The following is a 25,986-nucleotide window of genomic DNA, read 5'->3' as shown; positions in this document are numbered from 1 at the left end:
TGCTGTAGTGTAGGACATTTCTGATGACAAAGCCATATGAAAGAATGAATTTCACTTTTTAATGCTGATATGTTGTTTATTTTCTTACAGATGATTACAATTCAACATCCTTGCACAGCACCACTTCATCAGTCAACATGCCAGCAAGCACTGGGATCAGCCCCACTCCCAGCTCCACTTACACAATAGGTGACAAACTTGCACACAGTTACCACAGTTCTGATACATCATGCACAGAAAATGGATTTGAATGAGGCAATTCATTTGGAGTGTTTTTAACCTAAGCTTACAAATTAGACACACAACTGCATTAAACTTAAGGATGTTTTTAGGAACCCTACTAACTGTTTATGAGTAATATTCAAGATACCAGATTTGTTACTTGTCAAGCAAGTGCAAAACAGAAATTATTTCTACACAGTGGCATATAACAGGAGCGTAAATTTGTCAATTTTTGTGTCAGTACTTCTCTTGTTATTCACAGAAATTTGCCCAAGCAGCAGAAAAAAAGTGAATACATCTGAGATCTGTGTGCCTCTCTGTCTTCCAGTGTCTTCCCTTTGGTTTCACACAGCAGTAATACTTTCTTGGGATCCAGTAGTTCAAGCACTTACAGTGATTTTAGTTGCCATTGGGCTGTAAGGAATTAGTCAGGTCAGCTAAATATATGTATGTGCTTGTGCAAACTACATCCAGAAGCTGGACACTTTCCATTTTGAACTGTCCTTCAAGTGGCTGTAGGCTGCTGCCTGCTCTTTGACAAACTGAACTTGCTTTTACTTGTGGCTGTTCTGCCCCTTACAGACTTGGTGACTCTCCAGTGGTCCCTCTGTTGGCCCTCTGCTTAATGCCACCATCCAATTGATGACTTCCAGCCTGAAGGCAGGAAATCTAGGGCCTACCTTCTATGAAAAAAATTAGATTTTGGTGTGTTTTAGTGACACTTTTACCTTGGGATATATTCAGTAACTGTTTTCAGGATGAAGTCCTTTGCTCAAGCTTCTCTACAGAAAATAGCAGCAAAAAATTATTTTGGGTATCCCAGTGTAAAAGTAGTCACTAAATAATCTGCTCTGTTGTATAAATCTCTTTCCAAAGGTAAGATGGCAGTGCAAAAAGCAGGTAAATTTTGTTTCTTTGGTGACATTTTATACAACTCAGTTACCCATTCCACAGCATAGATATCCTGGAAAACTGCTGTAGTTTATCATACTGCTATGAGAGTATGTGATTTTGGAATATTCTTGTGTAATTTTGTACTCAGAAGTGTTACTAATAACCAGTTTGATTTCTAGTTCATTGATGTCATTGGCAAATTGTGAAAGACACATGATCCCTAAAATAACTAGTTAAAGAATGGTGTTATGTATAGCTGATGTTTTCTTCCCTATTTCCAATGAGAGAGGAGTGCTAAATACATTTACTTGTATTGAATATATTGAAAAAAGAGTTTGGGGCAGTACTGGTCACCCTTCTCCAATGCTTTGTGGAAAAAATACCCAATCTGTTAAGACAGACCTTCATATTGTTTTCTTTTTTTATAGAAACTACCACAGTGATACCTGAAGCAACTTGTGGTAAGAACCATACCCCTTATTCTCCTTCAGTCTTGAAATGTGACCAAATAGTAAACTCAAATACAGAAAATTGATAAAGCTGATAAATCAGCAAAAAAGACCCAACTGATCAATTAGCATATAAAATTGGTAATTAGTTATTTTATAAAATGTCTTCCAGCTCTGGAAGAAGTAAAATTAAAGTTATTTAACAATTCTGGTCTTTTCGCCTCCATTTACAGTAGGTTTTCTTTTAGCTATTATCGAAGATATAAAAGACTCTAAGAACAACTCAAACATGGCTGAAGTTTTCCTGAAAAATCTCACAAAACACACAGAATATATTATTCTGGGGCATGACAGAGGCAGAACTGTGAGTTTCAGCGACCGTTCAGTAGAGCTTCCGAAATGCCGGAATTACACTGTCCAAGTTAAAAATGGCAGGTGTTCAGATGGTACTTCTTCTTCTTTTCTTGTTCCAGAAGGTAGGTGTACAAGGCTTTTAGTAGTTTCTTTTCTTCTTTTTTTTTAAATTTATTTTACATGCAGTAATTCAGCTTACCCAGGTTTCTTTGTCTATTCTTGTTGCTTTTCAGAGAATGAGACAGAAAGTTTTCATATTTTGTCCATGGTTTGCAAGCTGTTCTGGAGTTGTATAATAAAACTTGGCAGTATTTTCTGAAAGAAACAATGAAAACAAACAATAGTTTTTTCATTCTAAAGAAAAAAGGGAACTTTAACTGCATTTGCCATATGCATTGTGGTAAACAATAGCAAGACCAGCCAACACTTCAAAGCTGGTGTTTATGCTGAATGTCTGCACTAAAACATTAATTTATTATTTGAATACCTTATTTGAATAATTTATTATTTGAATAATTTGTGTGTCTTTATCTCATGAAGGCTTTTCCAATTTTTGCTTTCCATTTCTTATTAAATTCTTTGTATTTTATTCTATGCTGATTGTATCTTCATATTGCAGAACAAGTCAAAAAACATAAACGAACTGTTATTTAAAGACTCAGTATAGCCAATGTCACAATGATGTATAATATTCTTCCATTCCAGTCCCAAGGGAATCTCTTAAAGTCGAGGACCCAACCAACACATCTGCCTTGTTATGCTGGAGTAGCTCACTTGCCTGTGCTAACGTGACTGTCACCTGCAATGGGACATCACATTCATTCCATCCAATGCATTCTGAACGTGGGTTATTTATTTATTTCTCTTTAAAAGCATTGTTGATGTTGTGTTTTGGTGAAAGACTGGCAGATTTAAATTAATAGTGCCAGTCTGAGGAAAGGGTAGCTCAGAATTCCTGGGATTGCCAGTTGGAGGACTACCATCCCCACAAGTGCAGATCTGGGAAAGTTCAAACCCCGAGACCTCTTTTGCTGAGTTCAGCAGTTGCAAAAGTTGCACAAATTTTGGAGATTTTGAGGTCCTGTTTGATTTTCTGAAAGGGTGCTGAGCAGTTTGGAAATGCTGCAGTCTGTGCTTGTGCTGTGAGCTGACCCCTTGCAGGCTGCCTTGGCAGTGGCTGTGCAGGCTCCTGGGTGGTGTGAGGCCAGGCTCTCTGCTCTTGGAGTCAGCCAGCCTTGAGGACATGCTGGCTTAGAGGCACCTCGTGTGATAGGGCAGATATGGATGCTGAATGGCCTCATGTGTCCCAGAAAAACGGGTGATGAATGTCTGGGGCTGGAGATTTCCTGCTTCGGGGAGCTGAAGAGCTAGGAAGCCATTCCAGGGCTCTGCCAGACTCCCCATGACATGTTCTGATTTCTGTAGGAAAGCTGTTTCCTTAGAAAGTCGAATTTTGACCTTTACTGATGAAAAGTAAAGGTCTATGCAAACTAAGTTAGTATGTAAGAACCTAAAATCTTGTAATTGGATCAGGTTGTATATTTTTCTGTTTGGAATATCATGATCATTTATTACAAATTATATTGAATAAATATGGTAGGGAATGGTGCTACATACTTTAGGAGCTGTGAAAAATATTGATAAAGCTCTTCTTGTGTCTACAGACTCAAAGTCTAGAGATAAAAATCAAACTTGCAAAGTGCTGAAAAATTTATTGCCAAACCGTCTGTATGACTGCATTGGATCCATACATTTTTATGAAAACAATGTTGCCAACCAAAGCTTCACCATACATACAGACTATGGTGGTAAGTGTAATGCTTTTGGTTTACGTTCCACATATTTCTGGGAACTCCTACTATGAAACCCATTATTTGGATTTCCTGGGGTTAAAGATACGCTTTGAGCAGCATTCTCTGCCACACTCAGATTCTCCTTCAGCTCCTCCTTCCTGCTCTCTTGCCTTAGTGGTTGTTGTTTCATTGCAGTCACCCTCTCAGTCTTCCAGCCTGAGCCTTTCTTTCCTTCTGTCAGAGACTCTGATTATTTTTGTTGTTGTTTTGAAGACTGAGAACATGGTCAGCTGTATGGAATTTTGAATGAAGATGCACATGCAAAAAAAAGTGCAGGCCTAGTCTGAGACAAGTCTTAAATTCTTGATTTGAAGACATTGGACAATTTTAGTAAAATGTGATGTTGCTGTATTCACCTTGTCCTGGCTTAATTAAATGTATGAAATTATTTTAATATGATGTTTTTACATATACTCAGTTTATACTTATGTATACCTGCTCGAAATAGAGTACAAAAAAAATTACACGTTGTTGGTATTTTGCTTTAGTGTCAGATGAAATTTAATCTAATTAATGAAAATATGTCAAAAGAGGAATAATTTTATTTTCATTTATTGCAAATTATTGTTATTTTTCTTTTACAACAGTTCCAGGAGCACCACAAAAGCTTGAAATAGTACATACAAATACCACAGGTGTAGCAGTTAATTGGACAGCACCTGGGGACACTTCCAATGGTCCCATAAATGGCTACATTGTGAATTTCTTGGTAGAAGGTGAAGGTAAGTAATTAAATAATTCATTGCATGTACATAATTACAGAGCACCAGGCATAATGCACTAGTCAAGTCCTATTGGAATCTCTTTACACTGCAATTTATTCTAGACAAATGTTAAAATTTCCTTCATTTAAGGTTGTTCACGTTGAATTTTCAGTTGAAGTTATTCAGTTTACCATGTGAGGACATGGCCCTGTTACTCTTCAGTTGGCACAAATGCATGGCAGTTAGGCATAAACAAGTTTGGATGGTTATAGCCAGGGGATTGTCTTCTGCTAAATGGCCACTCCTTCCGGATATGCTGTTTAGGCCATCTTACATTTCAGTGAATCTTTATATGTAAATACTCTCTATGTATTTATGTATTTCCTCTTCTTCCTGAGCCTTCACTTAGCATTGGTAAGCAAAGCACAGCAACCAGATTAAGGTAATTAAATAGAAGTACACGTGACAGTGGTTTCAGGTAGCTCTGATAAAGTGTAAGAGTTCCTGTGCTCCTAACACAGATTTAATTAATTTCATTAATTTCATTAATTTCATTTTTCAGTGTTTCATCACGGTGAAATCAACACAACTCATTATAGTTTCTATGGATTTAAACCTTATACCAGAGCTTCTGTATCTGTGACTCCATATACAACCAACAAACACAATTACAGGCTTGAAGGTAGCAGTGAAAGCCGTGAATTTACAACAGCTGCAGGAGGTAAATCTGCTTGCTAACTGTTATGACCTAAGCTGATACTAACACAAAGAATTTGTACTTTCCTAGTGTAGTTCATTGTATTTTATACATAGTATTACTATTAGCCAAGAAACTGATTAAAATTAAAATAATTGTACTGACATTCATATAATTAGTGTCCCTTTTAAAATTACTTAATGTTGATCTATTTTTTAATTATGCACTTCATATGATTATTATATATATAATTTTAAAAAGAAGATTTCATTATTTGAAATTCTTGTGAAGTCTTTAGGAAGCATTATATCCCAATATAAAGAAAAAAAATTGAATTAAGCAAAAAGATAATAAAAAGTTTAATTTTTTCTTTGTGGCATGAAAGCTTCTGTTGTGTAGTTACCTGTTTGCTTGAAGTAGACCCAGGCTACACCAACACTGTCTATCTGTGATGGATGTCAGTTAGTTTGGATGTACCTGTACACAGCTTCCAACATTAGGTTAAAGATGAAAAAATGTGTGCCAACCCTTCTGCTGACAGAAAGGTCTGTGCATCTTTTTGGGGCTATCCTTTCAAATGTATAGTTTGAAGTATACAGGGATCAGAATTGTTGCCTGAAGCCCCACACAAAACAAAAAAAGCTGATAAAATTATTTACTGATAAATATAAACAGGTTGATCTGAGACTTCACTGTAATACAAATTTAAATATGGCTTTAATTTTTAGGCAGCCCTGATATGAGCATGATTGTGGTTCTGTTCTCTACGAAAATCTAGTTTGAGCATATTATCTTTTGAAGCCCCCACTTTCTGCATTCCACTCAGGTGAAGATTAAAGTCTGCCATATAAGTTTATGGATGCAAACAACCTCATTTCCCTTATTTTTTGCAAAAAGAACAAGTTGCATCATGAATTAATGGTATTAATTAGACCTTCTCAACTGTCACAACAGTTCATAACGAGTCAAGCAGGATGTGGAAGAGTTTTATGGCTTCTTGAACTGAAAAATATAACAGTGGAACACATGTCCTTGGAAGCAGGAAAACCCCTACATTTTATAAAAGATGTTTTCATCTTCAACAAACACATTGCCTCCAGAAATGTTCACTTTCTCCCTGTCACAGCTCTTTCAGCAGCATGTGGAATAGGAATCTTAACAGATCTGCCCTGTGGATAAAAATGATCAGCTATGATGTAACCTCACACTCAGACAAGTCAAATATCCTGCCACTCCTCACCTGGGATATTTGATTTGCTTTTAGAGCCTTACAAGTCTTAGCTCTTCACATGAAGAAAAAATCAGCTGCAGTTTTTTGGTTTTATTTTTTCTCAATATGCTGTTTTGCAAGTTGACATGATTTTGTAGAAAATTTCCATGGTGGTGTTCTACTGAAATGTGGCTACTGAGATATGGCTTCTGAAATGTGGCTACTGAAATGAGGCTGCCTTACAAAGTCTGCCTCATTTGCTTTCTGAAAGGTTTTACCAGCTCATAGTGAAGGGTCCCTTGGCTGTGCCCCTCAGTCTGAAACCTGCAACATTTGCTGCGACAGAAGAAACTAGAGTTTGAAACCACAGATTAAACTTAACGTAAACTTAACAGATTCTGTATCATTAAAAAGTTTTTGTGGCTTGAAGCCAGACTTAAGTGTAAGGACGCTGTTCTAAGTATTAGAATATAGTAGTGACTTCTGGGAGAAATTTAATTTAAAATAGCTTTGAAACAAATATTCACATGGAGAGCTCTTTTTTTTCTCCTGTCTTGTCTGTTGCCCCATGTTTCTCAAACGAGAAAGTGATGTCAGATGTAAGAGAGAGTCGCCATCATACTATTTTTGCAGTCTGTCAGTAGAGCATTTCAGTTCCACTTCACATCTTTTTCGACTTAGATAAGCTCATGATTAAGTCAAAGTTGATTATTTATCTTGTTACTTATTAAATTGGGACTGAAATTTTTAAGGAAGAAAATATATGAAGTTATTGAGAGAAGACAGGAAACAAACATGAGCACATACAGCTTGAAATGTTGGGTTTGAAATTATGAGAATAGAGCAAGTAACTCTTTTTTTCTGTCTACAGTACCAGAAAAAGTGAATCACATTAAAACAATATTGACAGCTGATAATGCTGTCCAGATTACATGCAAAAACCAAAGTGTGTTTGGACCACATGCAGAATTTATATTGATTTGGGAGAATGATGAAAAACCTGAAAGGGAAAGCAAATGTGAATTTAAAAGAGAAAATCTCTTTTACCTGACAAACTATACATTTAAGGTAAGTTAGCTTATTGTATTAAAATATATAAAATATTGCTGCATTTTCACTGTTTAAGTATATTATGCTTGATTTTAGGGGAAAAAGGCAAATTTGGTGAATTTTTAATCTATAGGCCACAGGTGTAAAAAATGTAATTGTTATTTTGGAACTAAAATGCACATGTGCCTAACCTATCAAATAATCCCTGGTGTGCTATTCCACATGGGTTCTAACAGCAAGAAAAATTCAAGCAGAATAGACTGTTTGTACTTGGCTCAGGAGAAGTTTGGGGTTTCCATAAGATTAAAACAGTTTCTTGAGTAGGACTGATATTTTATTTTTTAAAACATATTCCATTTAATGGATGAAGATTTTTGGCTCTTCAGGGCCTAATTAGTATAAAGCAGTTCAGATCCTTTTGCATGCCATTACATCAGCTTCTTACAAGCCAGTCCTTGTGTCCATACAAAATATAGCATCCTCTGTTTACGCCTTCACATTCCTGAAATTTTCTCTTGTGTCAGGCATTTCACCCTTTTGAGGGTGCCTGCAAAACCAATGGTCTTGTGTGATTCCCTTCATATGGCCCAGTAGGAATATTTCTTATATCCTGATAGCTCCTCTCAGTAAAGTTTAGGCAAGAAAGTAACCAGTGTATTACTTTTAGGAAGCAGTTTCACTTATTCCCCACAGTCTTTTCCTCCTTCTCTGACTTTACCTGCACAAATGCAGTATCAGGGAACTTGAGTAATCTCAGTTTCATGTCAATATTTTGTCAGGATTTTCCGAACAGATGCTGCTCAGAGAGCTTTGTATATGAAAAATAAAGATGAGGTCCTGTAGGAGCAAAAGATCCTTGCATTGTCCCAGTAGAACAGGACCACTGTGCCATTTAAAGGTTTTTGTTCACCACTTTCAGTGAGCAGTTTCCCTTACAGAAGGAATTTGCTTCTGCACCTCTAAATCCTGGCTTCTGCTTTGCAGATATTTTGCTTAATTCTTTCCCAAAAACTGGAGAAAGCCTTATGGGCTTAGTTGGTAATGAAAGGACTCTGGTCAAGTTATAGAAAACTCACAAGTTAAAAAACAAACCAGTGTGAAATATTTGACTGCAAGCTGTCTTTTAGATCTGACAGGAATTTCTATTAAGGAAATATAAAAGATCAAATAAATATTAAATATACGACAAAACAAACACATTTGAACAATGTAAGTGTTTTAACACCATTTAAAGTACCCAAAAGTTAAAGATGTAAGAAAACACCCTATTTAATTAAATTTCTATTAATTATCTACCCATACATATATTTGTACTAAAACCATCAAATTCAGTGGACTATTTGTATATTTACTGTTGCAGCAAATGAGGTTTTTATATATTGGACAGTTATTTTTCAGATTTAAGAGGCTTAATAAAAGATAAAATTGATTTTACTTTGAGATGCATCTGATTTTTATTTTGTTAAGTGTGTTTCCTATTTTTCTAAATTCTTTTTCCTGTCATCTCCATATTTTTGAATCCAGATCTTGCTGTAACTTGGGTAGAAATCTGAGCTGCGCGATAAATGTCCATACAGAGATTGACAGCAGACACTGCTGTAAATGGTGTTGTCAATAGATGGATGTATTTGAAAAATCCATTGTAATTTGTTTTTTAAGAATTGTATGCAGAAATTTTTACTTGTCATATCTGAACATCTCTATTATTGTCACCCACTGCATGCAGATCTTCGTCTTTAATGGAGAACACGATGGGCCAGAAGTAGTGGGGAGTATAAAAACCAGATGTAAGTAAATATGTACAGCATTTTTCCCTTTTGATTGTAGCATAATATAAATAATTGTAAATTGTCAATTCAGTTAAATTGCTCCTAATTAAAAATCCAAACTTCCTGTTTTATAGTTAATATTTGATCTGCATTTGAAAAATATCCCATTCAGTATTAATGTAGCCGATCATGTTGACAAGTCATTAATCATAACTCAGAATTATTACACAGCTGTGGTTTCTTCAGGAAACATTCAAATGCAACTAGAAAATAATTTCTCTGACTGACATGATTCACTTTTGGATTATTTTCCTGTGTTCGGATCCTGCATTTCAGGAGCTGAACATCTGTGACTTGGCAGAGGTTCCCAGTTCCCAGATCAGGAACAGCTGAGAGCTGAACTGTACAGGTCACACAGAGCAGGAGACAAGCACAGTAATGCTGAGCCAGTGAGTTGTAGCATTTTGACAGGTGGACATGGAGAATTTAAGGAAAAGTTTACTTAATGAAAACATAGAATTCCCTCCTCTACTTTGGCATAGCAAACTCAAACCTGTTTAGTTTTTTTCTCAAAAAGGACCCCAAACCAAAATTTGATGAGCACTGATTCTAGGGAGTATACATGTTTCTTTTTTATAAAGTAATTTGAAAATAATAAATGTATTCTTTTTCTGTTGGTAGATAATTCTAAAGCCTTGATTATATTCTTGGTATTCTTGATCATTGTGACTGTAATTGCTTTACTGCTGGTTCTGTACAAAATCTATGATCTTCACCAAAAAAAGCTTAGGTAAGCTTCATGTTTGTCTCCCTCTCTTACATAAATGGAAGGGGCATGGGTGTGGCTTTTGGTTTTTCCGTAAGATTTCACAGTGGGTAGTGACAAAATGTTACAAATTTGATGTTTCATTAATCCTGGGAAAAGACATCCTTTTACCTTTAAATCATTTAAAAAGAAACTAATTTTTTGGTGTTTGTCAAACAAAACAAATATAGTGAAATAGATTTAAAATCTCGCTGCTCTACCCTTGTTTGGGGCACAGAACAAAATGACTTGTCCCTAGCTTTGTGGAAAAAAAAATCAGAAATATCTGGAGAACATTTCCTTCATGATTTAAATCAAAAGTAATAAAAATAATCCACACTTTCTTGGAACTCTTTTAAAAACTTGTTCACCCTAAACAATAGCTCAGGGAGGTGTTGTTATTACAGTGCCCTCTCGATGGCTCAGCAGCTCTGTAGCACAGAGGATGGCAATAGAAGGATGGCCATTGCATTCCCTGATGCCTGTGGCTACTTAGCATTTCAATTTACTGTATTTTGTGTATGTGTTAGTTTTCTGTCACTAGCAAGAGAAGAGAAGATGGTGTGAGCAGTCACTTCAGTGAAGAAATTAAACACACGTTTGTTGTAGGTGAGATAGGCAAAGTCATGCAGGCACTACAGGTTTGTGATGTGGTCACCTTGTTTCTCTGCCTTGGGGCAGGAGGGCAGGTGGAGAAGGATCCCAACAACCTCTGCATAATCCCAGGTGTAGCACTCTTGTTTCACAGACAGCACTCTTGTTTCATGATTTTATTAATTTATTATTATATATATCTTACTAGTCAAAGCATTTACAGGTGCTTTTGCTTCTTACAGCAATTCTTCGGAAGGCGTGAACCTTGTTGCAAGTGAGTATTTTTATATATTTAGCAATTCATATTCATTTCCATTTAGCAAATGGAAATAAAATTAGTCTCAGGTCTTGCTACCGACTTTGGGTTATTTGCATTCTAGGTTGCATACACAGATTACAGATATCAATATGATAACACCTTATATGGAGGACAAAAATACTTCAGTAAATGCATAAAAGAAGTATTTATACTTGAATGAACTGAAAGTTCATCAGTGTTTGAAAAGTTCTTATTTATTAGTCAATTAAAAACCCAGTTAGTTATCCCAGACAATGTTTGTGATATGTTTAACAGTGAGAATAAGTCCAGAATAAAATCTAGTTTCAAACATAATTTCCCTTTTCTGTGCACCTTTTTCCAAAACAAGAGACTGAACATTAGCCAGTTATTTTTTACTGAAAAGTTTTGAAGACTTTCAAATCCCAAAGACTGAAAATTTTGTGCACCTTTTTGCACAAGATTTCAAAGCCTGTGAAGAAGGACAGGATCAGTCAATACCAGAAAGTTTCAAGAAAAAAATAATTTTGAGCACTAAAATTTGCAGAAACTAACTACATTAAATGGGAAGTAGGACTTTGTTGACATTCAAATCCATTTGCTTAGACACAACATTTCAATGTAAATGAAAAATTAATATATGTCTAGTAAGAGGTGTTAAAAGTTGTTCAATTGTTATTTTTTCATTCAAGATGATATTGCAGATTATTGCAACTCAGAACACAAATTGGAGAAAATGTGGAAAGTTAGGAGATACATGTTGTTCTATTTTAATCACTGACAATGACTGAGCAGAACTGAGGCAGAAGGCAAGGCTGTGGAACTGTTGAGGCTGTTGAGGCAGTTGCTGTGCCCTGATATGGCAGTCACCACTGTGCAAAAGTATTGATGTGCTGTCCCTGCATGTGGCCTCCTCCAGAGGTGTCTCCGGTCAGACAGCAGAGCTGGAAAAGTTCTCTTATTGCCACAGCCTGTTTGCTCACAGCTGCCTTAGGCAACACCAGTTTTATAAAAATAAATACACCAAGTTAAAAGAAAGAGTTTAGTTCTTATGTTAATTTATCTGGCAGTTTTAGAATCACGTTTACTGAAGTGCAATGGACATTTTCAACATCAGTAACAATAAACATTTGACTTATTTACACAGTTAAAGATGATGACAAGCAACTTCTCAACATAGAGCCAATACCCTCAGAGCTATTGCTGGACACATACAAGAGGAAGATTGCAGATGAAGGAAGGCTCTTCTTGGAAGAATTTCAGGTTTGTCCTTCACTCAAAATATATCACAGGTTTTTATCCAAGTGGTTGGAAGAATTCCGTCCAGGAGCATGTTAGAAGTACATGTACTGTTGTATTTGTACTAGTTAGAAATAAATAAATAAATAATCTAGAAAGGTCAAATAGTCTAAGTTAAGGTCAAATAGTCCTCAGTTAATTTTGCTACCACTCTCCCCTCATTGTAAGATGAAAATACTCTTTTTTTCCTGGAGCTGTTCTTCAGCAAAAGTATAAAGCATGCAGTCTAAGTACCTCTCATTCTAAAGTGCCTTTTAATACATATTTTTAAACTTTGTCTTACTGCATAGCCATGGGGATATAAATAATATGTAATTGTGGAGATGTATACCAACTATATTAAGGAGAAGAATTTTTTAAACTTTAGATATAAGAAATATATGAAGTAATATCTTATGAGGTACAATGTTACCTTCCAGATTCAGCAATTCCAAATTATTTCCATATTCATTTGACAATTTTAAATCTAGCCTTAACTAATAAAATAAATTTTGTATTTTACAGAGTATTCCTAGAGTCTTCAGTAAATTTTCTATAAAAGAGGCCAAAAAGACCCATAATCAGAACAAAAACCGTTACATTGATATTCTTCCATGTGAGTATTTGTAATAATTTTAACATGGTTTATATATGTTTGATTTGTCACTGCCTTGAGATAATATAATTGTTTTGGTTTAAATTATTTAAACAGATGACCATAACCGTGTTGAGCTCTCAGAGATGCCAGGAGATCCAGGATCAGACTATATCAATGCAAGTTATATTGATGTGAGTGACTTTTACTTTAAAAAAGTCTTGGACACTATGGAAGAAATCCTGTAGTCTGTGCATTTGAAGCATCAGTACCTTAGAGGATTTCCATTGGGGTTGCTTTCACCTTTGTAATGTATTTGGTATTATTGAATTGTTGCATATTGAATTTATTTTTAAAGTTGCAAACCTTTTATATTGTTGATGCTTTCTTTCTAAAAGTTGGTAACAATGTACTTTTCACAGGGCTTCAAAGAACCAAGAAAATATATTGCTGCACAAGGTAATTTATCATCTTATTCCTCCATTTTTTTAGAGTAGTAAAATCCTATTAGTAATCTTAAAGGAAAAATGAAGATCTCACATTTTGAAATTTAATGTGACAAACTACTCAATGAGTTTTTGCTTAGGGAATTTTGTGACAATTAATAAATTGTGGTTCAAAGACAGATTTCTCATGTTGTATAATTTTACACCAGAAGTTTTCAGATTTCATAGCTATGCACTAAAGATACAGATGAGAGTCTTTAAATGGCAGCAGCCATAATGAAATCAAGTGTATGACTGTTACTTGTATGATCTCTGGTTAGCTCTTCAGATTGCCTGGCTAAGCATGCAGGTGTTTTTCCATGTGGCTGCACTCTGAAAAAGTCCCTTAAATTATCTCCTTCTAGGCCCCAAGGATGAAACCACAGATGATTTCTGGAGAATGATCTGGGAACAGAAGGCAACCATTATTGTCATGGTGACTCGCTGTGAGGAAGGAAAGAGGGTGAGAAATACCCATCCTTCCCTCCTTCTATCTTTCCCTCCTTCTTGAAAACAGAGTGGATTGCTGTGCTGTGCTGAATTACATACTCTTCTTAAGTACTTCTCATTCTTTGCTGTTCTCTTGTTGTGGCAGAACCTGTGTTGGAAAGCATGCCAAAACAGTGTTGCCTTATAAATTACCAGTCTTACCAGAAAATATCACTTTAGTCACAGCAGTATGTAGCAGAGAGTGAACTTCCAAATTACAGCTAATTAATCCAGAAAAGGGCTCAAGGTAGAACTGTAGCTCCTCATAGATCTGTCAGAAAAGGTATGGTTTCTGTTTTTCTCCTGTCTATTCTGATAACCTGGCCATGTCCTCAGTAGATCCTAGAAAGAATATTTTACCTCTGTTGCCTTTTTTTAAGTGAAAGGCTGGGTGCTTCTGGCCTGCTTTTGTTCCTTATTCCAGGTACAGCAGGAAGAAGGGGATATGCTGTTTTAGCTGCAGTTAAAGATGTTGACAGCCTGCAGATCTACAGCACACCCAAGCTGATGTTATAGGCAGGCAGGAGCAGCAGCTCTCAGTGAAGACTGAAAAACAAGGCATGGAAGTAGCTGCAAACATTTCTCCAGCCATCAGGCAACAGAAGCAGTCAGTCTTCATTGTTTCAACTAGTGTACAGGATTTTTTCCCCACTATACATCTGAAGTTAAATTCCATGGCCATAAATTTTAGGTCAGAGACCTGAGTTGGTGGATATTTGGAACTGAAAAGTTGGAAAACTGAGTTGCCATCTATTAAAATTAGGCTTTTTTCTAGCTCTCAGTTCTCTGCCCCATCACCACATCACATCACTTACTTAACTTATCTCTTCACAGAACAAATGTGCCCAGTACTGGCCATCAATGGAGAACGGGACTGCAACGTATGGGGACATCATTGTGAAGATCTATGAAAGTAAAACATGTCCAGACTATGTCATTCAGAAACTGCACATCACAAATGTAAGTAGATTCAAAAGTGTGAGACTGACTAGAGTGTTGATTTGGAGTCTGTATTTTAAGAGAGAAGAGTCAGCTCTCAATGGAAGATGCTCTGCTGTCTTTCTTAAGCATCATATAGCTTAAGGGAAAACTTAGATGTAGGTGTAATTTCTTGCAAGAAATATGAGTGAGATATGTATTTCCCAACTTCAAAAGGTATTTTTCCTTAATCCTCTGGAACTTACATTTAGGATTATACTATTAATATGCTGCTAAGTGGTAAAAAAATTAATATATACACTGCAGTGTCTTTATATATTTAGTTTGTTTTCTAACACAAAAAATTTGCTGCTTTGTGTGTATCTCATCATAACCCTCTGCAACTAAAATCAGTGCAACTCATTGGTAGCCATTACTTACCCTTCTGATAATTGTACAGTGGGACAATCATAAATTCTGGTAATCTCAAGTGTGTTTATAAATATAAGTGTTTTAAAATCACCATTTCAAAATGTGTAAGTCATTAAGGCTGGTTAATTGCTCTCTTTCACACATCTGAAGTCACATTATTTGCCCTGTGTGTAATTGAAAACAAAATTTGCCATCAAAGGCTAAATGCTCAGCTCAGGCCCTTTGCAAAAAAATTTCAATGATAATAAATGGTGCCTAAATCATAGCTAAAAGCATTCAGCCTCAAAGAGTAAATCTGCCAGCAGATCTTCAGCAAAGCAGTAGAATCCGCCCAGCTTGATTCATGATTACAGGTGGAAATTCCTATTCTGTTATCTCATATTGCATTAGAATTTACTCAGGAAGTGGTCTGATTAAAAGAAAGCTGTAACTTTGTGTGGTCAGTGAGCAGATCAGGATGTTAAAAATTACCTATTTACAAAGGCATTGCTCTGTCCCTTAAGGAATGTGACATTAGAAATCAGGGATTGCAGCAGGTTGAGGGCTGATATTTTTAGAACTGTCTGCTCTTTGTTTAGCTGACATCATATCAATAAAGATAAAATGGATATTGGTTGGGGAATTGAAGAGTGGTCCATGGCAAGAAAGTGGAGACTTCTGCAGTTCTGGTAGAATAGTGATGTATAATTACTGAAACAATGGCAAACAACTATATGAATAGCTCTGCCACAACTGGATAACTCAACTATGAGTAAGAATTTTGAGGTTAATTAATGGAAAAATGCCTGTACAGGCATATGAAATCTTGGCCAGTAAAGGAATGTCATTGAGGGGTTTTTCTAATTTAGTTTTATAATCATGGTTATCAAAATTTATGTCCTCTCTTTTAGTCTAGCAGCAACATACCAAAGTCCACTCAAGACTCACGTGCTTTGGGCTTTAATCTAGTCACTTTGACTTCTGTCTACATCTGTATACACATACTAATGTGTATATAGATTGATATATATAAAAGACCATACTTCACTTTTCTAGGGAAGAGAAAGGACAGCTGGAAGAGATGTCACTCATATCCAATTCACAAGCTGGCCAGATCATGGAGTCCCTGAGGATCCACATCTCCTTCTCAAACTCCGACGCAGAGTTAACGCCCTCAGCAACTTTTTTAGTGGTCCGATCGTGGTTCATTGCAGGTAAATAGATATTATTCTTTCAAAAATTTGGTAATGTTAAATGATTGAAATGAAGCTGTTTATAACAGGGATCTGGCAAAAGTCTTTGTCTGATCCCAGATTTTGTGGCATAAACACTTGAAAATGAGGCAGCAAAAGATACACAAGGCCTGTTTTCTGATGGATATGAAAGAAATTCAGGTTGATAAAACCTGAATTGAAAAACAGTCAGATCAATGTTGGGCTGCTCTGGCTATAAGCACCATATTTGGCCATGTTGGCCTTGCTTTCATTAAAAGATATTAATGCAACCTCATGATTGTTTGTGTTGCCAATCAATGGAATTGCCTGTGGATAACCAAGTCCCTGTGTGCACGGCAGTGCCGGCGTTGGGCGCACGGGGACATACATCGGGATCGATGCCATGCTGGAGGGGCTGGACGCAGAGGGCAGAGTGGATGTTTATGGATACATCGTGAAACTGCGTCGGCAGCGATGCCTCATGGTCCAAGTAGAGGTATCTCCCTGCAACTCCTGTCACCACTCTCCTGTTCTAGGGCTTCAGCAGTATTTCTCACAAATGCATTGCTCAGTTCAGTTGAAGCTGTTCTTAGAAAATACAGCTCTGAAAAGTATTAAGAGGGGAAAAAATCTTCCAACATAATTTTTCGATTTTAGGAACTTCAACTTTTTAAGTTCAGACTTTAGATGAGGAAGCCAAGGAGAACAGCTTTTTGGCATACAATTCATAAATGCAAAACTGAGCTTACAGAGTCAAACTGGATTTTAAAAATTCTAAAATACATCTGCCCCAGTGCAATTTTCATATGAGTTGAGTACAACAAAAGTTATGGACTGATGCATTGCATGTTTTTAATTTATTTCAGCATTTTAAAGTTTTAACACTTGAATTTGATATCTGTTTAATATGCTGAATATTAATAACACTTATGATATTATCACAGGAGTAATAGCTTTTAATAATGATTTTAAAAAGTGATATTTTTTTTTTGTCTTTAATAACTTCATGTGTAAACTCTTCAAATGGGAAACACCAGTCACAGTACATCCTTATTCATCAAGCACTGGTGGAATACAATCAGTATGGAGAAACAGAGATCAGTCTCTCAGAACTGCATTCCTCCCTTAACAATCTGAAAAGAAAAGACCACCCAAGTGAGCCTTCTCTGCTGGAGGCAGAGTTCCAGGTAAATAAGCTTTGCCTTCCAGTTGCCCTTCCTTCCCACTTATGTTAAAAATTGCCTTGCACAATAGTCATGAGCTAGAGAGATACCTCAGGTAATAAATAATTTAGGTGCTATTTTATTTCTCTAGCACAGAAAGTTTCTTTCCTTCATGAAAAAAGCTATATGCTAATGAAGTTTTATTTCTGCTTTGGTGTTAATATTTTTAAGAAGGATGGAGCTCACAGAATGATTACTTGTGTGTGTGTTCATGATTTCCTGTGCCATTGTACATGATGTAGCAGGCATTTTTAAATGGTAGTTCAGATGTTACCAAAGTTTAAAGAACTAAAGTAAGGAGAGAAGCACTGCAAGATGAAGACTGGGTGTGAGAGTCCTGAGGAGACAATGATGTCAAGAACCATTTTAATCAAGTATAATACCAAATATCCTCTTTCTTCAGCGATTGCCTTCCTATAAGGGGTGGCGAACACAGAACATTGGGAATCGGGATGAAAATAAAAGCAAAAATAGGAATGCCAACATAATTCCTTGTAAGTATTTTCCATTGCCTAATTTATCTATTTTCTTCTATTAGAAAAATTTTGAAAAAATGAGCATATCACTTTATAGAGTAGTATTTGATTAGTTTTCTGAACACTGTAAAATTCTAAACTTCTTAGAGTGATTAAAAAAGAGATGAGTTTTTACGGTGTGAATTATTGAGAATGTTTATTTCAAACAAGGTGGCCTTGGTTCTGCAGTCAATTGTGAAAGGACTGGTCTCTTCTATTCCCTGGCCCCCACAAATGCCGTACCCACAGCATGTGCTGTGACAGTGACACTTTGTCTCACACAAATGACTTTAACCGGTGACACTTTGTCTCACACAGATGACTTTAACCGGGTGCCCATCAGGCACGAAGAAGATTGCAGTAAGGAGGCTGAGCATGATTCAGATGAGTCCTCGGATGAGGACAGCGACTGTGAGGAATCCAGCAAATACATCAATGCTTCCTTCATAACTGTATGTATTGAGAGGATCCACTATAGGCATTTCACAAGCTTTGAGCTCAAACTCTTATTCTCTTGTTGGCATCACAACAGAAAAGAATTTAGTTGAATAAGGGAGATGGAACTGATGGCTAATTGGCAAATCCATCTATGTTTAAAACCATTAGCCTTCAGCCGGCCTCATGATAACATACATTTCCATTAGTGGGCATCTGTCTACAGGTGGAACCAGATTAATATTGTCCCTGTTAGTGAAATGTGACTATAGTTATTCACATGGACCAAACCCTACCAGTGAAAATTGGAGCCAACAATTTTTTGGTGTCATTATATATCCAAAGAATAACAATTATTGGCCGTAAATAAAGTAACTGATTTTAATGGAATTACTAGCTAAGTTCCATTTATCTGAATCCTTTGAAATGCTGCACAGTTAGGACACCTATTCAGGGTAAATGTTGCTTTACTTTTAGGAAGCTCAGTGTGACTGGTGCACTAACTTTGTGTGATATAAACACAATTTCTTAGTGGTAAAATCAAATGGCTGTGTAAAACAGAATGTTTTACCCCTTCAAAATATGCTTTTCAAAAAAAGGCAGGGTGAAATTTCAGCCACTGCAGCATCAATATATCTTGTTGTCAGTCTGAAGTGATATTCTTAGGAGGACTGAGGTTAGTGTCACTTGGGTAGTAGAATTCCTGTAAGACCCATGCCTACTGTGAAAGGCATGTTTTCCCTATAAACAAACAGCATTAATTTATTTCACGGGGTATTTCTTAAATGATGAGTTGTATTGTTTGACAATCACATTTCAAATGAATTGAAGAAAACAATTATTTCTTTTATAGGGTTACTGGGGTCCAAAAGCCATGATTGCAACACAGGGACCACTGCAGGAAACTATCTCTGACTTCTGGCAAATGGTGTTCCAAAGAAAAGTCAAAGTCATTGTTATGCTGACAGAGCTGAAGGAGGGAGATCAGGTGAGGGCATTGTCTGCACACTGACACACTGAATATCCTCTACATGCAAACAAAACACTGCATTGCACTCTTTCATTCCCTTGCTCAAATGTTTTCCATAGGATAAGGAATTTGCATTTCCAGTATATTCTACCCTATCATTTACCTACTTAACTTACTTTCAAATGAATTTTTCAGGGAAAAGTGTATGATATTTTAAAATGCCATATTTTAAAATGCCATGGAACTGCTTTAAAGTCAGTACAGTCTCTAGGTGCACGTGGAATGCAAAGTAAAAAAGAATTTAAGTGCTAATCACTGACTTGTACTTTTATCCATTTTAGGAACTCTGTGCACAGTACTGGGGAGAAGGAAAGCAAACATATGGTGGCATAGAAGTTCAAATGGCAGATGTCAGCTCTGGTCCTAACTATACCATACGTGCATTTGATGTTGCACATCTGAAGGTGAAAGTTTCTTTGCAAATTCTGAAATGTAGTTTTCAAGGAGTTTTTAAATTTAAAACTAAATTTATAAACTTAGCCTCAAGAAAGAGAAGAAACAGTTCCTACTGCAGTTCTAAGAATTCCTGCTCTGAGAAATGGAAATATTTTTCTCTTCCAGACCAACAGTCAATCATGAGAAATGCTATAAATTATCTCAAGTTTTCTATTTAGTGAGTTGCTGAGATGGTGGTAGGGGAGTCTCAGGAGATCAGCTGTCTTTTGTACTTTGAACAAAGCTTGGATGTCTACCTACCTCATATTCATGAGGCAGAACTATCACCCTGCAGTTCCTCAGGAATATAATTCTTCCTTTGTTAATCAGCAACAATAGAGTTACTGTGTGGATCTGTATTTTATCCTGAACAATAACCACATCTCCACTGCTGTTTTGCAGACAAAAGAAACTCAGAAGGTGTATCAGTATCAGTACCATCAATGGAGTGGCTGTGATGTTCCAGAAACCCCTAAAGATTTAGTCAGCATGATTCTCAACATTAAACAAAAACTTCCAGCCAGACCAGTCACTGAGGACAACAGGAGAGCCCGCAGTGTCCCACTGCTTGTCCACTGCTGGTGGGTCTGAATTCAGCACACACATTCATCTAGCTCTAAGTTCTGGATATACATAGCAACCATCATTTTGGGATGCCTACCTTTTCTCACAAGCCTTTCTGTGTGTCTGGAGACCAAGAAAATTCCTTGGATTGCTCAAGCTTGGCCTTTTGGATTGTAGTGATGAAAAGAAAGCACACTTTTCTTGGGCAAGTGTGGGCACAGAGCAGGTGCTATGAGCAGCTCCTCTTGGCTGGTGCACCTATTTTGTGGGGAAATGCTAGATGAGAGTGCACTTGCAGGATGCACTAGTGAATATCCAGTAGAGTTTTTAGGATCATCTCTCACTTCAGGATACAAGTGCACTTTTCTAGGACCATTTCCAGGAATAGCCTTGCATCCCATCTAAACCAGAAGATAATCCTACTAACAATAGTTGAGACTGTAAGTCTCAAATTTTGTATTTCCCTCTTCCCTTAAGTGGTACTTCAGGGATAAACTATGTCCTGTGTGAATCCTACAGGTATACTTGTGACAATTTCAGTCCAGTAAAAAATGCTTTGGAAATATAATTCAGTAGAAAGTTTTAAAAATATATCTAACATTTAGTCAGAAGACTTCTGATTTTACTTTGTTAATTTACATGTATATTTTGCATCATCTTCTAGTGATGGATCACAGCAGACTGGTGTATTTTGTGCTTTAATGACCCTTTTGGAAAGTGCAGAAACAGAAGAAGTAATAGATGTTTTCCAAGTAGTAAAATCACTTCGTCGCACCAGGCTGGGAATGGTCTCCACCTTGGTAAGTAAATCTTATTAATTAATAGAATAAGAAAAGAGATTACTTACCACGATCACTAATATCCCCATAACCTTGGGCATAATTTCTGTATAGGGAGCACTGATTCTAATCAGAACATTCACATTCCACCATTTGGGCAGTGGCGCTTGCTGATAGGAATGAAGGAGTCTGAGATATGCAGAGCTGCAGTTCTGTACTGCCTTTGGCAAAGGGGGTACAGTATCAAATTACAAATGGCATAAATTGCTGTTCCTGCAGGTGGTTCATGATGTACATGCAGTGTCCCTTTTGCAGCTGGGAGATGAACTCCATGTGCAGTCTGGCAGCCACTGACTGTTTTGTTTAGTCACTCCAGAGGAACTGTGGCACACACTGTGCAGTTACCACAAACCGGACCTTGGTGTCATCAGTATGGGCAGGTTATTACATGACCTTCCAGACTCAGTATAATACATGTTGTTTGCAACTTAGGTACTCTAAAAACCACATTTTTAGTATTTTATGAACCAAAAGGGCACTGAGTGACAGCTTGGAATATCTGATGCAGACAGTTTCAGAGATGTTATCTACACATGAAGTCAGAATAAACCATAGGAGCAACACTCTCTATGCCAAAAACTGTGGAAGTGCTTCATATGCAGTCTTGCTTGTCCAACTGCATGCTACGTTTCTAAAATGTAAGAGAAAAAAGAAAGAAAGGATTAATTCTTGGACTCAGAGCATTCCATTAACACTAACCTCTTGTCTTTATTTTTAAGGAACAATACCAATTTCTGTATGACACCATTGCCAGTACCTACCCTGCACAGAATGGACAAATAAAGAAGAACAGCCAGCAGGAAGATAAAGTTGAATTTTGCAGTGAAGTAGGAAAATCAGATCAGGAAACTGATTTGATCACAACTGATCTTGCCCCACCACGGCCAGAGGAAATTGAACCACCTGAAATATGTGGTGGTTCTAAGGCTGCAGATAGCACTAAGGGAACAGAAAGCTCTACAAATGGCCCCACAACTGCAGTTCTAACTTAGAGCTAGACTAAAAGAAGTGCTTTTTTGCCTGCAAAATATCTTAAGCAAGATGGGAGGTATAAGATTTCTTCTTCTTCCCACTTTTTTTTTTTTAATTGTAGTTATTTTTGGTGTTTGAAAGGTACAAATTTAAACGAATACTTGAAACTTGCAGAGAGTGACAAAGAACTGTGGAATTTTAATTTTTGTGTAGATTTGCCTTTAGTACTTCTTCAGAAAGCTTCCCTATTTTTATACTTTGCCTTTTAAAAACATGTACAGTGTAATACTATGCTGAGGAGAGCGAAGCAAAATTTTTTATTTCTGTAACAAGGAAAAAAGCAACTCGGAACAAGATTATTGAGTTGCAAGAACAGGTCTGTCCTCAAAACTACTAGCAAGTAAGTGAACCTGTAGGTAAGCATATATTCTAGTGTTTCAGGACTAATGGGAGCATTAATAATACTCTTGGGACTTGTGGGAGTTTGCCAAACAGTTTTAGGAGCTTATAATTTACATCATGTGGCAATTCCAAGGAATTCCAACTTACAAAGGATGTTTAAGTCCTCCCATATTAATGCAGAATTGAAATTTTTGCATTTTTCTAAGTGTCCTCAAGGTGTCCTTATTGCTCCACATATATTAATCTGATACTCCTGTAGGAGTTTGGAGATTGGCATTTGATTATTGAAACAGTTCTGGTGGAAAACACATCCTGTTTACTCTTAGAGCTTAAAATACTGAGTGCTGCATATCTATTTCTTATGCTTACATTTATTTAAAGGATTACTTCCATGAATGCCTCCAACCTCTTTTCAGAATTGGAAAATACTTTGATAATTTTACCTGTAGATTTTAATTGGTACAGGATATATTTTTTTTTTCAGAATGACGTTTTGTATGTTACAATTTTGATATTTTTTCTATTTCTTGCTGGATTTTAGCCTACTGTTTTCAACACAAATAAAAAAGGTAATTAATAGTTGACAAGATGAAAATTATTTTACTCTTTAGTACTATGCAAACTGATCATTTACTTCTAAATGTATAAAATCTTGTGCTGTCCCATACGTGGATAAAATTTACAGATGTCAGTAGGAAAACACATCATTTAATTCTTCTAAAACTGTGTGTGTACCCAGGTAAGTGTCACAACTCTTTCAGAACAGAGGAAAGAGGCTTCATTTTACTTTGCTTGAAGCCATCAAAGAAACAGTCACACAACAGATTCATTGCTCCAAGTTTATCACTGCTCATTCCTAATTTCTCATTACAAAACGTAATTGAAATTACTTAGAGATCTGTCTAAACAACATGTACAGTCACACTTGGTTAAAGCCCTGATTTAATTGTGCTGTTAGCCTAGATCAAATATATCGTTCACAATTATCAGCTCAGACAAGTGCTTGCTGGCAGTTTTGCTTCAGAAAGTGGCAGCAAGCAGACACAGAGCAGGGGGATTCCCCTTGGCTGTCAGCTGAACTCCCTCTTCAGCAAGGAGTTGTCTTGGGTGATAAACTAGCAAAGCTGAAGGGGTCATGTGTGGAAGGAAAGCTCTAGGGACTACATGGGACGATAATCTAAAAGATATTGTAGGCCCAAAATCTGTTGGCTAGTTTTAGAGGAGCTAAAAATAAAATTGTAAATTTAGCATACCTTGAAGATCAAAAGTATAAAGACCCTTGGATGCAGATTAGTTCACTGGTGTTCATTGCATGTCAGAGAACAATAAATTTATTTTCCTTTGCTTAAGATTTGGCAACTGTAAAACCTCTCTTTCACCTAGAAAAACTAAGTGCTGCTGTCTAATGTAAGGCTGTGAAGACAGAAACTAGTCACACTTTTAAAAATAACTGAAAGTGTTTCCCAAGTCAAAATTACACCAAATGTTTCTTGTTTTAAATCTGAGGGCAATCATATACTTCAATTCCTTGAAAAAAGATTCCTATATTTATTAGGCTCCTGCAGCACCTAGACTGTGAAAACCTTGTGTGATTATGATTTGTTTAACTATTTTCTAGAATGATTTCAATGTTCTTTTGCTGGTATTTATTAAAAGAGAAGAATGCCAAGTTAACTCTTGATTTGTGCATGTACTTTGAAAGAGAAATCCTTAAATTTTCCTCCATGCATGTCTTCATTATTAGAGAAATGGAGCTTTACATTGAAACTGCCCTCACATGCCTAGTGTGAACCACTTTTGCAGTAAAGTTCCTTACAGTCACAAGGAGGTAAACTGAGCTCTTGGCTTTTAATTATTTTCAAATTAAAGAACATATTGTAGAATTAAACCTCATTAAATCCCAGTTCAATGATTGAAGGAGCCTGTCTTAACACAGTTTAGAAGTTCTGATTGCTTGCAGGAACTCTCCATTTGTGTGCCAGGGATGCTTTTTTGCCTTCTTTATTGTCCTTTGTTTCCTGAACATCCATGAGGGGGTGACACAGAGCTTGCAGAAGATGGTCCTTATGCTGGATGCTGCACAGTCACTTGGCTGATTCACTTGTAGGATAAATCTCACATTCCCCAGGAACGTGGTAAAACATTTTACAGGTGAGACACAAACTGTGAGCTAGAAGGCTTTGCTAGGAACTGCTTTGGCTCTGTCAGGGCAAGAACAATAGTGTGGCACACTGGCTTTGCATAGCCTGAAAGTTGAGAAACAGTCTCAAAGTAAGATGAAAAATGTTTATCTCATGAAGTACAGCTAAACCACAGAAAATGTGCTGACCACTGCCTCAAGCTGAGCAAACCCCTCTTGGAGAATGGCTTAAAATTGAAGTCCAGGATAAAAACAACTAAGCAACAGATGAGCTGAAGTGGACTTAGAGCAACAAATAAAGGTAATCAAGTGCTTATGTGAGCAGAGGGACTAAATTGCTCCCACAATTTTCTGAGTAGATGCTGACATAAAGGTGGGTATGTAAAAATTGCAGTGCTGTGTTAGTGGAATCCAGTGTGGGAAGATGGGGGAGAGGAAGGACCTCAGAGTCTACGCAAGATTCTGCTCAGTCAGGTAACTGCAATGAGGAGTGAAGTGTGTGTGCTTTTGTTTAGTTTTTTCTGTTTCTCGTGCTTGGAATGAACAAGGCAGTTATATTAAAACCTTTTCAGAGGCTGTAGATTATGATGCAACACAAAACAGGGCGAGCACACAGAGCCCTGGCAGTCAGGGTTCCGAGAGATGGCAGAAGCCCTGCTGCTCTCCCACAGCCCAGCTGCCAGTGCTGGACTGATGCTCCTAAGGGAATGTTTGCGCCTGCTCCTTTCCCCCACACAGTGTCCACAAACCCGCTCTCTCCACTTTGAGCCCGCTGGGGCTGCCGCAGCACACGCTCCGGTGACACTGAGCTCACTCCCACTGGCAAAGGGAGGGCGTTCTGCCCTTTGCCCCCGGCGGATGGGCTGGGCACAGCCAGTGGCCACACGCAGGAGCCGAGGGGCCGGGCAGGCCCAGAGTGTCCCCACCTGTCCCAGCCCTGCGCTCCGCGTTACCCCGAGGCCACTCCCTGTGCAGGAGGGCTGCTGGGGGAGTGAGGCGGGCAGTGTGTTCTGGGCTTTGCTGCAGGCCAGGAGAGCTGGGTGGAATAATCTGGTGTGAGAGGCACAAACTGTGCTGGGTAGTGGGTCTGAGCCACAGAAAGTGCTGAAGCTAAGAGTTACAAAGGGAAGAAAAATCCTGCCATCGTGAGCTGTTTGTTTGTG

At 37.3% G+C, this 25,986-nt stretch overlaps 1 protein-coding gene across 1 annotated transcript in view; it reads left to right on the top strand.

Annotated features, from left to right (window-relative positions):
- PTPRC (protein tyrosine phosphatase receptor type C) overlaps window positions 1-23,267 on the top strand; it is a 57,658-nt gene extending 34,391 nt beyond the window's left edge. The window contains exons 3-29 of the mRNA XM_031059180.1: window positions 1,545-1,577; window positions 1,814-2,041; window positions 2,625-2,762; window positions 3,584-3,727; window positions 4,360-4,494; window positions 5,039-5,197; window positions 7,255-7,451; window positions 9,160-9,220; window positions 9,884-9,992; window positions 10,844-10,875; window positions 12,026-12,141; window positions 12,682-12,772; window positions 12,869-12,945; window positions 13,174-13,210; window positions 13,602-13,699; window positions 14,560-14,685; window positions 16,111-16,268; window positions 16,629-16,764; window positions 17,306-17,455; window positions 17,895-17,985; window positions 18,325-18,458; window positions 19,295-19,429; window positions 19,753-19,875; window positions 20,309-20,487; window positions 21,135-21,270; window positions 22,029-22,199; window positions 22,236-23,267. Coding sequence (XP_030915040.1) covers window positions 1,545-1,577; window positions 1,814-2,041; window positions 2,625-2,762; window positions 3,584-3,727; window positions 4,360-4,494; window positions 5,039-5,197; window positions 7,255-7,451; window positions 9,160-9,220; window positions 9,884-9,992; window positions 10,844-10,875; window positions 12,026-12,141; window positions 12,682-12,772; window positions 12,869-12,945; window positions 13,174-13,210; window positions 13,602-13,699; window positions 14,560-14,685; window positions 16,111-16,268; window positions 16,629-16,764; window positions 17,306-17,455; window positions 17,895-17,985; window positions 18,325-18,458; window positions 19,295-19,429; window positions 19,753-19,875; window positions 20,309-20,487; window positions 21,135-21,270; window positions 22,029-22,199; window positions 22,236-22,301 — 3,260 coding nt within the window. The 3' untranslated portion in view covers window positions 22,302-23,267. The remainder of the gene's footprint in view (window positions 1-1,544; window positions 1,578-1,813; window positions 2,042-2,624; window positions 2,763-3,583; window positions 3,728-4,359; window positions 4,495-5,038; window positions 5,198-7,254; window positions 7,452-9,159; window positions 9,221-9,883; window positions 9,993-10,843; window positions 10,876-12,025; window positions 12,142-12,681; window positions 12,773-12,868; window positions 12,946-13,173; window positions 13,211-13,601; window positions 13,700-14,559; window positions 14,686-16,110; window positions 16,269-16,628; window positions 16,765-17,305; window positions 17,456-17,894; window positions 17,986-18,324; window positions 18,459-19,294; window positions 19,430-19,752; window positions 19,876-20,308; window positions 20,488-21,134; window positions 21,271-22,028; window positions 22,200-22,235) is intronic.
- Window positions 23,268-25,986: the final 2,719 nt, after the last annotated feature.

Source organism: Geospiza fortis, unplaced genomic scaffold (genome assembly GCF_000277835.1).
Source record: "Geospiza fortis unplaced genomic scaffold, GeoFor_1.0 scaffold229, whole genome shotgun sequence".
Classification (NCBI taxonomy): Eukaryota; Metazoa; Chordata; class Aves; order Passeriformes; family Thraupidae; genus Geospiza; species Geospiza fortis.
Note: the sequence above shows the minus strand (reverse complement) of the source record. Positions and strands in the feature narration are given on the sequence as shown.